Consider the following 17,498-nt stretch of genomic DNA (forward strand, 5'->3'; position numbering starts at 1 on the left):
ATCTAAGTATAGTAGTTTATACAGATTCGGTTTTCTTTGATGATTGAGTTTTTATTGTTTATTTTCTCTACAGAAGTGAACAATACCATGTCTTTGAAAGATTTACGAATTTTTTTTTATATGAATTTAAACTAGGATGTAGTGCAGCCACGGCAAGTAGAAACATCAATTCTGTCTTTGGAGAAGGCTCTGTTAGTGAAAGGACTATCCGATGGTGGTTTGAAAAATTTCATTCTGGGGATCTGAGTCTGAAAAATGAGCCTCGAGGGAGACCCAAATCTGTTTTAAATGAAGATCAGTTGAGAGCCATGGTAGAAGCTAACCCCAAAACAGCAATTCGAGGTCTTGCAGCAGACTTAGGAGTTTCTGCTACAACAGTTTCTCGACACCTGGCTGCAATAGGAAAGGTGAAAAAATTGGACAAGTGGGTAGGTACCACACCAGTTAATGGACGATCATAAACTCAGATGGTTAGAGATATGCTCATCTCTTTACATTTGAAAGAACAGAGACATATTTTGGAGAGGATCATAAGCTCTGATAAAAAATGAAATTGAAAGTGGTTGGGACAATGGTTGGATTTTGATGAAGTTCCCGAACATGTGTTCAATCACTGCAACCAAAAAAGGTTCTGGTAATGGTATGGTGGTCTACAAAGAGTGTTTCATTACCGCTTTTTTAACCCAGGTATAACTAACAGTAGCATCTTCACTGTCAAAAAGTTGAAATTATATATCAAAAAAGGTGATCTAAAAGCACTCTGTATTGGTTAGCAGACATGGACCTATACTGTTGCACGACAACATTTGACCACAGAAATCACAAACCATCATAGAGAAGTTAACTGAACTGAACTAAGAAAATATCCCACATTCATCATATTCACCTGACTTTTTTTCAACCAATTACCACCTTTTCTGTCATTTGGAACTCTTTTCTGAGAAACAAAACTTTCTCCAATTGAGAAGCAGTAATTGGAGGATTTGAATAAACATTAACAATGCTAAATTTTATAAATATGGTACATACCATTTAATATTTGGGGAATGCAGTTAATGCTAACAGTGCATACTTTGGTTGAATAAAGCTTTTGTTTTTCTCCAAAATATTTAACATTTTAATTTGACCCATAAAAATGCAATTTCATGTGGTTCAACTTGATACCTTCCCAGACCCTGGCAGAATGTGAAGACTGAAAGGTACCTAAGGTATGGAAAACTACAAGCTGCCCATGAGTTTTGGGCTTCTTCACTGGAGGAATGTGGAGCAACCCAGTGTATTTGTGTGTGAAAGATGCTTAGGAGTCAGCCATGCAAAGGTCTGGGTAAAGTGGGTTCCAGGGAGATGAGCTGCCTCATTAGAGGCTCTGGGGCTCTCAGAAAAAAAAAAATTTTTTTTAATTAATTAATTTATTTTTGGCTGCTCTGGGTCTTCATTGCTGCATGTGGGCTTTATCTAGTTGGGGCGAGTGGAGGCTACTCTTCATTGCAGTGGACAGGCTTCTCATTGTGGTGGCTTCTCTTGTTGTGGAGCATGGGCTCTAGGTGTGCAGGTTTCAGTAGTTGTGGCTCGCGGGCTCTAGAGCGCAGGCTCAACAGGCTCACTTGTGGCGCACGGGCTTAGTTGCTCCGCGGCATGTGGGATCTTCACAGACCAGGGCTTGAACCCGTGTCCCCTGAATTGGCAGGCGGATTCTTAACCACTGCGCCACCAGGTAAGTCCTCTCAGAAAATATTTTTTGACTAAAGAAATGAAAGTATGTTTCTAACACTAGAAGGCATGCACACATGGCTCAGTGATGCTTTTGGGTGTTAATACTTACTCTGTCACACAGAGCCAGTCATTTCTTTCATATGTTTTCCATTCTGATTTTATATTTTTTATAAATGTAGGTGGCCTGTCAGAGACCATAATTAATGGCCTCTTTATGATTTTTTAACTAGATTGCAGTTATTCTTTGTGGCATTTAGGGATTAAGTTGGGATAAAGATACCAGGATGGTCCTCTTCCTGCCTCTTTCGCTCATGACAACATGCTATGTCTAATCCATGAAGGAGAGGAGAGTTAAGAAATCTTGAAAGGTTAAGAGGTGAGAGGACATCCTGGAATGGATCTTACCTGGAGGGAGAGAGAGACACAGAAAGGGAGGGAAGAAGGGAAATGGAGGGAGAGATGGAATAGAAATTCCCTAAAGTAGAATTGACTATGAGCCCAAGGATTAAGGACCATGGAATGGATTACTGCAAAAAAGAAAAAAAAAAAATTGTCCTTTCCTTTGTGTAGATGCAACCCTGCACTATGACACATGGCTTGGTGAGCAGAGCATAGGGTGCTTTCAGTCCTAATTTATTCCCTGGCTGGATGCCCTGGTTGGGAGTCACGTGTTCATTTACTACTCCATCTTTGGGTTTATCAAGGAATCTACAGAGTTTCTCTGGACTCTTGCTTACTCCCAGGAGAGTGAAGCTTCTGATTAGTTCAGACTGATAGGGTAAGAGGACTAAGACCGGAAGTGTGGGAAGGACTTTATTTCAAAGACAGCACAAGGGTGAGGCTAAATAGTAACAGGGTGAGAGGCAGTGTCTTGGCCAATGGGAGAGAAAGTGGTGTTTCTGGATGGTAGTTGTTCTATGACCCATCTGTCCTTCCCTCAATTCTCAGACCCCTTGTCAGACTTCCAGAGCTGGATGCTGAATTTTGGTCTAAAACAATCAGTGGATATCCTTGTCCAGCCCAAATCAGTGTTTCCGGGATGGGTAGGAAACCCAAATAGGAGCAGTGAACATGATGAGACAGGAAAAGGAGCAAATATAGGATGGTGAGCTATCTTAGCCATCTTCCCTACCATCTCCAACAAGGGGTGTAGACCCAAGAGACAGAAATGGGCCCTGTGGTTCTTGTGAGGACGTGGATCCAGTTGTGCCTGAAACTGGTACTACTTATCAGTGTTTTTTGGTTATGTGAGCCAGTAACCTTTTTTGCTTAAGCCATTTTGAGTTGGGTTTCTATTTGGGAAAAAAAAAATTCCTGACTGATAATGCTCCCTGAGCCTTACATTATTTAATTGTAACCTTTGCAGGGCTTGGGCAGGAAGAGGGACAATTAATGTAAAGGACAGGCACAGAGTAGATGCCCAATAAGTAGTATTTAATACTATGAGAGAAAAAGCAAAAGGAGGCAAAGCGAGGCGTAGGACACTTCTGGAGGCCCCTCTGTGTTCAGGGCAGGCCAGTGGGCTGAGTTCAGTGCTCAGCGAAGGCTGGTACCTGTCTCGTACTGTCCAGAGGTACCCAGCTGTAAAGGAGGGCTGGCTTCTTAAGTTGAGCCTGTGGCTTTCCTGCAATGAGTGTTCCCTGACCCAGTGTGTTACTGGCCTCACAGGAAGGAAAGAAAAGCTCTCTTTCAGGACAAAGATGGCATCTTCTTTGTTATTTGTATCTTTTTTTTTTTTAAGTCATAGACCGTTCCATTTTGGAAATATGGAGTATAATGTGAACAGAATCAACACAAAATGACTACATTTTCCTCATTGTGATGATCATCTCTCTGTTGCTTTGGAAAAATAGGAACTACAGCTTTAAACTTCTAACGCTTTAATTTAGGAGCTATATTGGGTTTTCAAGAAAAATAAGAAATTTTATACACACCAAGACCTCCCAAGCATCCCAGTGCTCTTGTTATCCTTTCCCAGAAAAGAAAGAAAAGCTTTAAAAGGTTCCTTGGTAGAAACTTTGGTTTGTTTTAGTGTCAAAATAAAGGAGTTGAGATGGAGGCTGTTACATCTCACCTCCCCTTACCCCCCAAGAACTTGGGTTGTAATTACAAAAGGGGATAAAAAATGGCTTTGAGAGAATTCCCCGGTGGTCCAGTGGTTAAGACTCTGCACTTTCACTGACAAGGGTTTTGGTTCGATCCCTCATTGGGGAACTAAGATCCCACAAGGCGAGCGGCGCGGCCACAAAAAAAGAAGAAAAAGAAAAAGGCTTTGAATGGCCATTTTGGTTTCTCAAGTACATAATACCTATATTAAAATAGTTCCTGGGGACTTCCCCAGTGGCGCAGCGGTTAAGAATCTGCCTGCCAATGCAGGGGACACAGGTTCGAGCCCTGGTCCAGGAAGATCCCACATGCCAAGGAGCAACTAAGCCCCTGCCCCACAACTACTGACCCTGTGCTCTAGAGCCCATGAGCCACAGCTAGTGAAGCCCATGCTCCTCAACAAGAAGCCACTGCAATGAGAAGCCTGTGCACTGCAACGAAGAGTAGCCTCCCCTCGCTGCAACTAGAGAAAGCCCATGCACAGCAACGAAGACCCAATGCAGCCAAAAATAAATAAATCAAAGGAAATTAAAAAAAAAATTCCTGCCTGGTCTAATTGCTTACTATGAGACTAGAGCACCTACAGCCACTTCAACAGCACACATGAGGATCTTGAGCAAAGTTAGAAGTAGCATCGAAAGCCAATGGAAAGTGGGCTCTTCCAGCACCCATCCTCAGTATGTCAGATTCTCTCTTCCTCTTTCTTTTGGTGCTTCAGCCATAATAGCTTCCTTTCATTTCCTTTTACCTCAGTTAATTTGCCCATGCTGTTCCTTCTGGCTGAATATTTGCTACTCCTCTTTACCTCATTAACTCTACCCATCATGCATATTTCCTCCAGGAAGTCTCCACTTCCACACGGAAGCCCCACCCTACCACAGGTCAGATCTCCTTGTCAGTGGCCTTAGAGCCCCAGAATAGTACCTTCATAATTGTGATCACTGTAGTTATATATTTATTTGTATAATAGTATGTGTTTGTATGAGATTCACAACAGCAGGAACTTTATTTTACTCACAAGATTGTATCCCCATCAAGAGCACAAGGTCCAGCACATAGTAGGTACCTAGTAAATATTAAATTAATGAATAAGTGTCAGGGCCAGTATCATCCATTTTGTAGAAAGCCCTTGTTTTGGTAATGGTGTAAGTAAGGAATATGTTTGACAGCAGATAATTGAAAACCTAATGAAAAGTGGTTTAAAAAGTAGGTCTTGTTTCCTATAATTTATGAAAAATTTCAGACATACAAAATACTTAAATTTTACAGTGGACACCTGTATGCCAACAGCCTAGATTGTACCACTGACATTTTACTATACTGTATTTGCTTTATCACTTATCTACCCACGTAGCCATCTTTTTTTATGCATTTCAATATAAGTTGCAGGCATTAGCACATTTCCCCATAAATACTTCAGCATACATATCATTACTTAGATTTCAATATTTGCTTAAGGTTTTTGTTGAGATAAAATTTAAATTCAATAAAACGCCTAAATCTTAAGAGTACTTTTCATTTTGACAAATGCCAATACTTGTGTAACACAAACCCCTATTAAGATACAGACTATTACTATCAGCCCAGGAAGTTCCCTCATAACCCTTTTCATTTTATCCCCACCCTTATCCTCCAAGAGATAAATGCTGCTCTGATTTTTTTCTACCATGGAATAGTTTTCTTGTTCTAGGACTGCATATAAATGGAACTACAGTATGTGCTCTTTTGTGTAAGGCTTCTTTTACTGAGCATAATGTTTTTGAGATTCATCCATTTTGTTGTATGTATCAGTAATTTGTTCCTTTTAAAAGCTGATTCATATCCCATTAAGTGAATATACTACAGTTTGTTTATCTATTTATGTTTACCTATTGATAGACATTTGTGTGTTTTTTTCCCCATTTTGGGTCCATTATGAATAAAGCTGTTATGAATATTCTTGCACAAGTCTTTTTGTGGACATGTATTTTCATTTCTCCCGAATAAATACTTAAGATTGGAAATATGGGTCATAGGCTATGTGTATATTTAGTTTTCCTAGACCTTTTTCGAAAGTAATTACAGTATTTTATACCCCCTTCCACTAACATTTGATGTTATTAGTCTTTAATTTTATCTATTCTAGTGGGTGTGGAGCTGAATCTTATTTTGAGCTATTTTCTGCCTTTCACATTATAGGGCATCTAGGGAGGCAGGTCACAACTGGGGTGCTACTCAACAATGAGCAACCCAGGCATTTTCTAGTTTTCTATTCATCCTTCTTAGTGGATTGATGATAATTCCATGCATGTCACCTAGGGTAGCCAGCCTCTAAGATGGCTCCCAATGATCTCTGCCTTTTGGTGTTCTTGCCCTTGTGTAATTTCCTCTCATTGAGTGTGGGCTGGACTTAGTGACTTGCTTCTAATAGAATACAGCAGAAGTGATGTGATGCCACTTCTGAGATTAAGTTATAAAAAGAATGTGGCTTCTGTCATTCTTTCTTGGATCACTCATTCTAGGGGAAGCCAGTTGCCATGTTTCGAGGCACATCTGTGAAGAGCCCATGTGATGAGGGACTGTGGCCACCAACAATTAAATGAATGAACTTAGAAGTGGATCTCCCCCTAGCTGAGCATTCAGATGAGACTGCAGAACCACATCTGTTTTAAGCCGTTAATTTTGGGGGTAATTTGTTATGAAATGATAGATAACTAATACAACACCTCATTGTCTCACTGTCATAAGATGGCTGCTTTACCTCTAGGGCCTCATATTCATGCTCCAGACAGTAAGAAAAGTGTGAAAGGCAAAGGACAAAGAGGTTTTTTCGTCATGAATCACTTCATTTTTATCAGGAACTCAGAGCCTTTCCAAAAATCTCACTCAGCAGACTTCGGTTTACATCTTATTGGCCAGAGATAACACCACATGACCCACTCCTACTTAGAAGATGGCTAGAGAGAAGGGGGGACCTGGATGAAGTTTGCATCAGACAGTTGTCAGTGCCTGCCATGTAAAGCACTTCAAAAGCCCCACAGAGATGAAGACCTCTTCCTTAACACCCACACCAGCCAAGTGCCCTTTTGGGGAGATTTCCATAAAAAGGACCCAGTCAAATGAAATTTTTAGAAAACTCCTCAGGGCCAGGATTGCTGGGCCTGGGTTCCCGATTCATGCCCTACACCATTCTCCTGGGAAAACTGAGGTACTATCTTCCTCTGCTACTTCTATTCCTCCATTTCTTTGCATTAGAAACTTCAGAGTCATCCTGAAAATGTCCATGACCACCACTCTCCCCCAGCAAAATAGCTCCTTAAGTTTTGCTAATATTATGGCCTTCATATTTAAAAAATTCCGCCCCTCTCTTTATTGTCCATCCTCTCCCCATGCCTCAGGTCTAAAACCTGAGGTATTTTTCTGGCCCAATCATTATCAACTTCAAATATAATCCTGTTACTCCCCAACTTAAAACCCTTACTGCCCCATTGAACTCAGTATGAAGTCCAAACTCCTTCCCATGGTAGCAAAGACCCTGCCTGCATAGCTGGATATGATCCACATCTCAAGCTTTAACTGTTTGCCTTGCACTTGGTGTGCTCACAACGCTAAACTCCTGACCTCTCTGCCTTTGCTTACACTGTCTCATCTGCCTGGTGAGTTCTCACTTTTGATTGGGCAATTCCACCTGACTTACTTAGGGATTCAGTTTTGGAGATAACTCTTCTAGAAAGCCTTCTAGGACCACCAACACCCTCAACAGTGGGTCAGGTGACCTCATTAGCTGTGTACAAATCCTTTTCCCTTTTGCGGGGGTGGGGGGGTCATATTAGGTTAACCTAGTAGAAAATTCAAATAGTACAATAGGATATGGAATATGTCTCCCTCCTCTTCCTGCCCTCCAGTTCCTATTACCAGTTTCTTAATGTATATGCAAGCATAAATAAATATATTTTCATATTATTTTTGCACAGTCTTAAACAAGGTGTACTATACTTTGTTTTTCTAGTTAATACTATTTTGGAGATCATTATATCACTTTACATACAGAACTATCATTCTTTTGAAGAACTGCAATGACATTTCGTTGTATGCATAACTTAATTTGCTCAAGCAATTTGTTGATGGACACATGGGCTGTTTCTGATTTTGCTTTGAAAAGCAGTGCTGCGAAGTGCAACATTTTTGCACAAATCCATTTGAGCACATGGAGAGTATCTTTCCAAATTCTTAGGTATGGGATTGCAAGATCAAAGGCGAGGTGAATTTTAAATTTTGATATAACACTCTAGTCAGCCGACTTATTCTTTCCAACAACAACCCAAATCCCCTGTATTCGAATGTTGGGCCGTCTACACTTCTTGACTACGTGTTTGAGGGCAGGCACCTCCTAGTATTCACATTTGTGTGGCAGAATTGGCCCTCAATATATATTTGACTTAACGAATTTTATACCTCGCAGAACCGAGTCCAGGGCTGGCATATAGCAGATTCATCAGATGTCTATTACAATTCCTCAATGATTAGACTCGCTAACATTTACTGAAGTTTATCAAACGGCAGGATCTGTGCCAAGCGCTTTACCTCCCACCGCCTTTTTCACTCACGTTCTCCTTCCTCCGGGGGAGGGGGCGGGCTCAGCACCACGACCCGCCCTGTCTGTGCATTCGTTGGTCGAGCCTGACGCCCGTTACTGCCGAGTCCCGGCCAAACCACGCCTCCACGCCGTTCGTCTGGCCCAGAGAGGGCGTGTCCATCGTCCCACCGGACGATCCAGTCGGTCTCCTCTCGTGAGAATCGATACGCCCTAGAGGACCGGAGCGGCGTGGGTGGGGGCGTGTTCCGCGGTCCCTCGGAGCCCGCGCACGCCGCGCCCCGCCCCCTCAGCACGCAGGCTCCGCGCGAGCTCGCGCACGCGCGCGCGCGCGCTCTTCAGGGCCTCACTCTGGCCAGCGGGGACCGACGGGCGGAGGCTGGGCTGCTGAAGTACGAGGGGCGGAGCCCGGGCCGCCGCCGCCGCCGCCGCCGCCGCCGCCGCCGCCGCCGCCGCCGCCGCCGCCGCCGCCGCCGCCGCCGCCGCCGCCGCCGCCGCCGCCGCCGCCGCCGCCGTCGCCACTGCCGTCGCCGCCGCTGCCACCAGAGAGGAGCATGTCTGCAACTCGAGCCAAGAAAGTGAAGATGGCCACCAAATCATGCCCCGAGTGCGACCAACAGGTGGGCGCCGGGGGCCGGACACCGGGCACACGGGCCGGTGGGGCGGGTGCGCGCGGGCGGGCGTCCGTTGCCGGCGGCCGCTGGCTGTGGAGAGGCCGCCTCGCCGGGGTCCCAGCGGCTGAGCGTGTGGGCCGGCCCTTGAGCACTGGCCACCATGGGAGCCCTCAACCGGCCGGATAGAGCCCAGGGGTTGCCGGGGAAGCGCCCGGGGCCGCGGCCCGGCCGGTGCCCACCTGGCGGCGATCAGACGGGCGAGTATCTTGCCCTGTGGCCAGCGGCGTGAGAGGGGGCGTGTATTTATCGTGAGCTGACTGGGCGCCCTGTTCGGACCCTCCCAGAATCGCCTGTCCGGCTCCGGTGACAGCGGCAGGAGTGTGGGGCAGCAGCCCAAGTGGACGAGTTCGGTCCCTCAGCCCCCTCCTGCCCTGAAGAGAATCCTCGATGTGTCGACTCTGAGTCTGGGCTCCTGGCTCCGAAATCCGCCTTCTGCCAGGCAGGGTTGCTTTGTTCCTGTTTCAGATGTGTACGGTGGACCCCCAAAACTGTCCCCCCGCGACCTGGGCGGATGCTTAAATGTGACAGGCCCGCAGTGTAATAGTTTTAAGTTTTGGCGAAATATGGAGATTTTTTCTCTTAAATATATTTATTATATTTTTGACGTAAATAATCGTGAATCCTTTCTGTACATTGTTTTAAATGGAACGTTATTGAATGACGCCCCCATTGAAGCCCTTCCTGAGCGCTCCTCACTTGCCCCTACCCGCCGCGGTATCCACTGTTAAAAATTTGGCATTTTCTGCTTCCAGATCTTCTAAAATATATATATGTGGTTTTATGAATTTTAAACGACTGCTTTCTACACAGAATTAATGGTGTCATAGCTGTAAGTTAAAAAAATCTCATCTTACCGTTTTAGTTTAAGGATGCCTCATTTTTTACTAGAATAATAGAAGTTCCTCTAAACCTTATAATCGAATGAGTTAAGACTCTCAGTTAAAAGCATTAGTAAGGGCCCTATTTCACGCCAACATGCAGATCTGGGTGTGTTTTTTTCTTTTCCACTGAGAGGATTTTTTCAAAATGATTACCTCTTCTCCCTTTTTCTTTCTTTCCGTTTTTTTAAATCAGGAGTAATTTGAAATGGATGAAGACTTTTTTTTTTTTTTTTTGCGGTACGCGGGCCTCTCACGGTTGTGGCCTCTCCCGTTGCGGAGCACAGGCTCCGGACGCGCAGGCTCAGTGGCCATGGCTCACAGGCCCAGCCGCTCCGCGGCATGTGGTATCTTCCCGGACCGGGGCACGAACCCGCGTCCCCTGCATCGGCAGGCGGACTCAACCACTGCGCCACCAGGGAAGCCCTGAAGACTTTTTTAATAAGCTGATTTTAGTGCATACTTTAAGGAGCAAGCTTAAAGGTTGATCAAATCTTTTAACAGAAAATGTTACATGTTTTATTCAGTATCTTTTATGGGCAATGATAGATATGCTGATCAGAGGAAGACTGTGCAAGGAGAATTACGGTTTATTGATTGAGTTTATTGAGTATGCATTCTAAAAACAATTTAGCCATGTTTTCCAAAACAGAGTTAAATTTCCTTTCTTTTCTTTTAAAATTTTTGTTTGCGTTGGGTCTTTGTTACTGCGCGTGGGGCTTTCCCTAGTTGCGGCCAGCGGGGGCTACTCTTCGTTGCGGTCCACGGGCTTCTTATTGCGGTGGCTTCTCTTGTTGTGGAGTACGGGCTCTACGTGCGAGGGCTTCAGTAGTTGTGGCTCGCGAGCTGTAGAGCGCACACACAGTAGTTGTGGTGCGCGGGCTTAGTTGCTTCGCGGCATGTGGGATCTTCCCGGACCAGGGCTCGAACCTGTGTCCCCTGAATAGGCAGGCAGATTCTTAACCACTGCGCCACCAGAGAAATCCTAAATTTCCATTCTTACCATTAAACTAAATTTGTTAAATTCTGAAAAAGTTGGACTTTTCTATTTAAGTCTCCTTGTTGAAGATTATTTCAATATTTAAATCATTTCCATTTGTTCCGTTTAATTGTGCAGAAGTATAAGGTTTACATGGTATGCATTATGCATTCCAGTTTCTGTAGGGCATCAGTTATTGCAAATCCTGACCTTGTTGTATTTGGCATACAGTAACCTTTTGGGGAAAATAACCTGTTTTTAATATTCTCGTTAAAAAAAGAGGAAAGGATAGTAAACTTGTAGGAGTCCCTGTAACTATTCAACAAAACGTGATCAGCATTTTATTTGGAAATATCACATTCTGTTTTGTTGTTACACACACAACCTCCACTCCAGCTGCCATAACAAAATACCATAGATTGGGTGGCTCAAACAACAGTAATTTATTTTGTCACAGTTCTGGAGGCTGGAAGTCCCAAGATCCTGGCAGAAAAGAGAGCTTTCTGGTGTCTCTTGCAGGGACACTAATGCCATCCTGAGGGCTCCACCCTCATGACCTCATCTAAACCTAATTATCTCATCTCCAAATAATACTATCACGTTGGGGGGTTGGGGCTTCAACATACGAATCTGTTGCTGGGGTGTTTTTGCGAGGTGGAGACACAATTCATTCCATAACAGGCTACAACAACATAATTTAAAATGTTGGTTTGTAGTGTTCTTTATTCTAAATACTTAAGAGAAGATAACATACATGGTGACTAATTCAAACTTTTGGTGATTCTTAAAAGCGATTTATCTTTTACTAAAAGTAACTCAATTGAAAATAATAGATTAATTTTAGTTTTCTAGTTATTTGAAAGTACAGTTTCTTATAAATGAGAAAAAAATTATAATCCAGAAAGCCATTTTTAAAAAAAGCTTTAGAATACTGCTGTTATTCTAAGTTGCCTGATGAATATTAAATTAGAATTTAGATATAGTTTATAAACATAAATATAAAATCTTTAAAGTTTGAGGAGATTGCCTCAGTTGAGTAGATTTACATAAATTCTGTCTATGTGTGTGTAAGTTTAAAAACAGGTACAGAGATCAGCAAACAAGAAAGACCTAGATTTTCAGTTGCTTTATTACGTCCCCTTTTACATTCCCCCATTTGAAAATATAGTTCTGAAACATCTAAACCACAATACTTTTCATTTTCAACGGGTTTCACATCCACTAACTCAAGTTACTGAGCCATTTTGAGTGTAGTAGTAGTCAGGATTCGTATTATTTTTCTGGGATCTCTGGTGTATGTTTCTGTTTTTGCTTTTTTTTTTTTCTTTATTACATCAGCTTTTTCCCCCTTTTAGGAAAAAATGTTAGGAAATTTTATGTGACATTTAGCAAATATGTCTGCTGTACGTAACTTAGATGCTCTTAGCAACAAAGAGTATAGATGGATTCTCTGTATTGTGGTTATTTTTGAGCTTTTTAAAGTCAGTGAAACAATATAGGGTCAGGATTTTGTTTTTTGCAGTTGTTTTTTAAGCCTGTCTTACTTGTAAAACATGCCTACAATCTAAATACCTATTTTTCAAGGAATAAATTGATTCACAAGCCATCAGTAAACAACACTTCAAAGTTTTTTCCTTGCATTTTAAAATCCTGAAAGTATAGCATTAGAACTTTCATTACTGTTGTCTTTGGCATTACAACTGAAATTTCATGGAAGTTTAGGTGTTTGTTTAAAATCCAAATTATACAATAATTTAAAGAGATTAATATAACTGAAGTTGTCTACCTCATTTAATAATTCTTTTTACAGGATCTGTATTGTGGTGGTGGTTAGTTGGGTTTTCTTCAGGGTTGGTGTGAGGGGAAGGAACTTTACATTTTCAAAAGGACCTTAGGGTGACTTAGCTCAGGCGCATGAATGTTCCTTGAGCATAAGACACTTTCATTAAGGGACGTAAATCAGCCTGTCAATTGAATTAGTCATCCCAAAGCCGAATGTACATTTCTCATCTAACTGTAGCACACTGTTAATTCTGGACATGGGTTGATATAATTTTTTTGTGTATAAGACAATTAAATTTCAATTTGTTGAGTTTCAATAGCTGAAAGAAAATGGTTGTTGAGTAGCAAAGGGTATGTTGAATAAGAACATCACGTTCTGTGTTTTTTTTGGGTAGCATTAACTTAAAACAATTTATATTGCTGTGGATGTCGTTAATGATGTGTTTAAGTATAAAGGAAATGAGTCAGTACCTTTGAGCTTGGTTTCTCTGAAGATGTGAAATTTTTAAAATGACAAAACATACCTATTTTAGGCAGATTTTACACTATTAAGAAATGTAACATTACATTTTCTGTCATGGTTTGGAAGAATCTCGTTACATTCTTTTTTTTTTTTTTTTTTTTTGCGGTGCGCGGGCCTCTCGCTGTTGTGGCCTCTGCTGTTAAGGAGCACAGGCTCCGGGCGCGCAGGCTCAGTGGCCATGGCTCACGGGTCTAGCCGCTCTGCGGCATGTGGGGTCTTCCCGGACCGGGGCACGAACCCGTGTGCCCTGTATCGGCAGGCGGACTCTCAACCACTGCGCCACCAGGGAAGCCCTCGTTACAGTCTTGATAAAGCAAGCTGTTAGACATACCTGGAGTTTGATTATTTTTATAGATTCATTGTTATTTTTCATAAATACAAACTAGAATTCTTTGTTCAGTATTTTTATGCAAAGAAAAGGAATTCTGCCAGAATTCTGATTTAGCTTATTTAGATCACATTTATATTCTAGAACATGAGGCATTCTCTACATAAATGGATGAAAGCTTTATAGTAGTGATTAAACTTTTACATAAGCAGAACAGTGGGCAAATGGAACTTATCTCACAAAGGGAATTGTAATTGGTATTCTGTGAGTACTTTTTGTTGAGATTAATTTCTGGTTTTCAGTGAATGTGCCCTGAGTCCAAGGATCATTAAGGTTAATATTAGTGAAACAATTGTGGAGGGAAAGCTAAAGCTTTTTTCAATGATTTTCAATAATATTTGGCTTTATAAATTTATTTATTTATTATTTTTGGCTGTGTTGGGTCTTCGTTGCTGCATGCGGGCTTTCTCTAGTTGCGGTGAGCAGGGGCTACTCTTCATGGCCATGTGCGAGCTTCTCATTGTGGTGGCTTCTCTTGTTGCAGAGCACTGGCTTTAGGCGCTCGGGCTTCAGTAGTTGTGGCACACGGGTTCAGTAGTTGTGGCTTGCAGGCTCTAGAGCACAAGCTCAGTAGTTGTGGCGCATGGGCTTAGTTGCTCCACGGCATGTGGGATCTTCCCAGACCAGGGCTCAAACCCATGTCCCCTGCATTGGCAGGCGGATTCTTAACCACTGTGCCACCAGGGAAGTCCCTAACATTTGGCTTTAGAAAAATATTGACAGACTTGAAATGGAGAAAGGAGACACTTGTAAAAATAGTTTACAGATTTAGAAACAGAAGCCTGAAGAGCTTGTGTTTTATCCGACGTCCTTCCTGGAGCTGAGACTGTAAGATACTAGATCTCAACTCCTGCTTTGTCCCACATTCTCTTTTGTTTGTACAACACTTTTGCCCCTCAAACGGGTTGTTGTAAACTTTTTTTTTTTCTATTGGTAGTAATAGGCATCTTACCTGCTCATGTTGGAACCTGGGTTGTTTTCAGTTCTTTACCCTTTTGAAATGTCTTGTAGATCTACCTTCTCTCCATTTACATTCTCACTATTCCAGTGGGGCCCATAATATTATGCTGGGATTACTTTAATGATTTCCCAATCATGCCCCCTTTTCCAATTTATTCTATATAAACTGCTTTCAAACTAATATTTTAGGAAATGCTACCTTTTTCCCCGTATATTTTCCTTGGCTCTGACCCTATTGTGGTTTTCTGTTGTTCACTCACATCAGCACATGTTTACCGTGCATTTGCTACATTCATGGTTATTGTAGTGTGTTACTAGAATGTGAAGATTTAGAGGACACAATACCCATCTCATAATTTGTTGTCAGGAGGTGGGGTTTAAATAAATCCACAATTCCTACTTCAAGTAATTTATCATTCAGTTTAGGAGAGTACATAAACACTGAGAAGTTAAAGAACAGAAAAATAGTAATAATAAATTGTTTCTTTTTTTTGTCTACAGGTTCCTGTTGCATGTAAATCATGTCCCTGTGGTTACATATTTATTAGCAGAAAACTTTTAAATGCAAAACACCCAGAAAAATCACCATCTTCTACAGGTAATTGTGAGAGTTTACCACATTTTTAGCTTTTTGATGTAGAAATTTAAAATTAATTTTTGTGAATTTACTATTCAATTTTTGTTGAAGTTAAAAATTAAAGTCTATTGAAGTATGTGTTTGGTTTTTATTAGCTATTGGAAATCAGCTTATGACATTAGTATGCCGTTTATTCTATTTAAATGTTAACTCCCTTGTAATGCTGATAACGCTTGTAACAAATTTTCTATTTTTTATTTTTGGAGTATGGAGAGCCATTGAAGGGTTTTAAGCAAGGGAGTGACCTGATCTGATTTTTTTAAAAAAAATTTAAATCTTTACTAAAGGTATAATTGACTTCCAATAAATTGTGCATATTTAAAGTGTATGTTTGATAAGTTTTGTCATGTGTTTACACCAATCAGTCACCACAGTCAAGATAATGAACATGTCCATCATTCCCATAAGCTTTCTAGTTCCCCTTTGTAATCTTTCCATCTTGTTTCCCACTCCCCCAGATAACCACCGATCTGCTTTCTGTCACTATTTTAGAACTTTACATTATATAAATGGAATCATACAGTATGTAATCTTTATTGCCTGACTTCTTTCACTGAGCATAGTTTAAGATTCGGCCATATTGTTGTGTATATCAATAAGAATTCATTCCTTTTTATTGCTTAATAGTATTCTTTGTGTGGATATGCCACAATTTGTTTATCTGTTTACTGCTTGATGGACATTTTGGTTTTTCCTCTCATAGTGCTGGTACAGTGTGTAACAACTTTAAAGTAGGTTTTTGTTTTTTTTTTTTAAACTGGTGACTGAAAAAATATAACCTGATTTTGGTGTGAATATAATTTTTAGATACATTGGTTATTTTTTGTAATTCCCTGATATAGAATATCTAAAAATTTTTTTGTTTGAATTTTACCTTCCCATTAATATAGACAAATTGGATTTGTTCAGCAGATATATTTATTAAAAAATGAAATGTTGTTATTTGTTCTTTGATAAAGTCAGAACTTTATATGTTCATGATCCCCAAATAAGAGTAGATTGATTGCAAGTGTATATATGAGCACCTGCTGTATGCTAGGACTGTTCTAAGCCTTGGGCCTAAAGTAATGAATGAATTTACTATCAAGGCGGGTTCACTGCTGTCATGGAGCTTAATGCATTCTTGTAGGCAGGAAATAGAGAACAGATAAACAGGGAGAATATCAACTTGTGAATAAACGCCTTGTAAGAAATTAAAATAGAGTGCTGAGGTGTGTGACTGGAAGGCTACTTTTGATTGAGTGGTTGGAAGCTTCTCTGAGAGGTGACATTTTAGGCTGAGGCTGAATAGGAACAGGGGGGTAGTAGCCATGATAAGATCAGGAAGAAGACCATTCTTGACAGATGAAATAGCAAATGCAAAAATTTTAAGGTTGTTAAATTTTGGCCTGCGTGGTTGCAGTGTAGACAGTAAAACCAGGAGAGTGTTTGATATGAGGCCAGAGGGATAAGCAGAGGCCAGATTATTTATTTAAGGCTTTGTAAACTAGAGTAAGATTTTGGTTTTTGTTCTTACAGTGTGAGGAGAAACTATCCCTGGGATGTGCAATGAGGTGAGGGGAGGGTGGCATGCTCTGATTTGCCTTTTAGAAAGATCATTCTGACTTCTGTCTAGAGAATAGTTTGTGGGGTTACAAGGTGGAAGTGAGCTTTTGCAGTATGTTAACTGAGTGAGGATGCTGAGTTAAGCAAAGAATGGTTATAGTAGGAGATGATTCAAGAATTACATATATTTATGTCTGTGAGAGGTCTGTTTATCCTAGGTCTGTGGAGAGATGGGAGGAAAGCAGTTTTAATTCCATTTCTGCCTCTGAGTTTGCTCCCTTTCAACATGGTAATGGACTTACTATTAATTCATTAGTTCTTAAAGGCTGTTGCTGGATTGGTTATATAGGAGTCATCCAGAGAACTGTTAAAAATCAATTCCTGGTTCTTGTTTCCTAAGAGTATGATTTGGGTATGGGAACCTTGGAATGATTCATTCAGTAGATTTGCTGGGGTGGCATGTCAACTCAGTTCTGAGGCTCCAAAATGAATAAGACATGGTCCATGCTATTAGTGGGACAATTGTGTTTATTAGTTTTTCACTCAACAAATATTTTTGAGACCCTTCTATATACCAACAATTCAGGTGAGAAATGAGGTAAGGAAGAAATGTAAATGAGGACAGAGAAAAGGGACAGATGCTACAAGTGTTAAGAATTTAGAATCATTTGAAGGAAAGGGAAGACTTTAGAATGACTTTCAGATTTCTGACTGGGATTACTGGTTAGAAAGGGAAGATA

At 41.2% G+C, this 17,498-nt stretch overlaps 2 protein-coding genes across 8 annotated transcripts in view; both read left to right on the forward strand.

Moving 5' to 3' along the window:
* LOC117199428 (UPF0547 protein C16orf87-like) overlaps positions 1–4,099 on the forward strand; it is a 42,172-nt gene extending 38,073 nt beyond the window's left edge. For 2 of the 3 annotated variants that reach the window (XR_007474399.1, XR_007474397.1), the window contains one exon: positions 74–4,099. The gene's annotated coding sequence lies outside the window, so the exon portion shown is untranslated. The remainder of the gene's footprint in view (positions 1–73) is intronic. The other variant, XR_007474398.1, reaches the window with a different exon arrangement.
* Positions 4,100–8,532: 4,433 nt separating this feature from the next.
* The window catches only part of LOC101287523 (UPF0547 protein C16orf87 homolog), a 30,001-nt gene continuing 21,035 nt past the window's right edge, over positions 8,533–17,498 (forward strand). The window contains exons 1-2 of one of the 5 annotated variants that reach the window (XM_033418873.2): positions 8,533–9,012; positions 15,078–15,174. In XM_033418873.2, coding sequence (XP_033274764.1) covers positions 8,947–9,012; positions 15,078–15,174 — 163 coding nt within the window. In that variant the 5' untranslated portion in view covers positions 8,533–8,946. Of the gene's footprint in view, positions 9,013–9,350; positions 13,520–15,077; positions 15,175–17,498 lie in introns of those variants that run through there. The other 4 variants (XM_033418870.2, XR_004480654.2, XM_004264866.3 and 1 more) reach the window with 4 other exon arrangements.

Source organism: Orcinus orca, chromosome 20 (genome assembly GCF_937001465.1).
Source record: "Orcinus orca chromosome 20, mOrcOrc1.1, whole genome shotgun sequence".
In the NCBI taxonomy this organism is placed as follows: Eukaryota; Metazoa; Chordata; class Mammalia; order Artiodactyla; family Delphinidae; genus Orcinus; species Orcinus orca.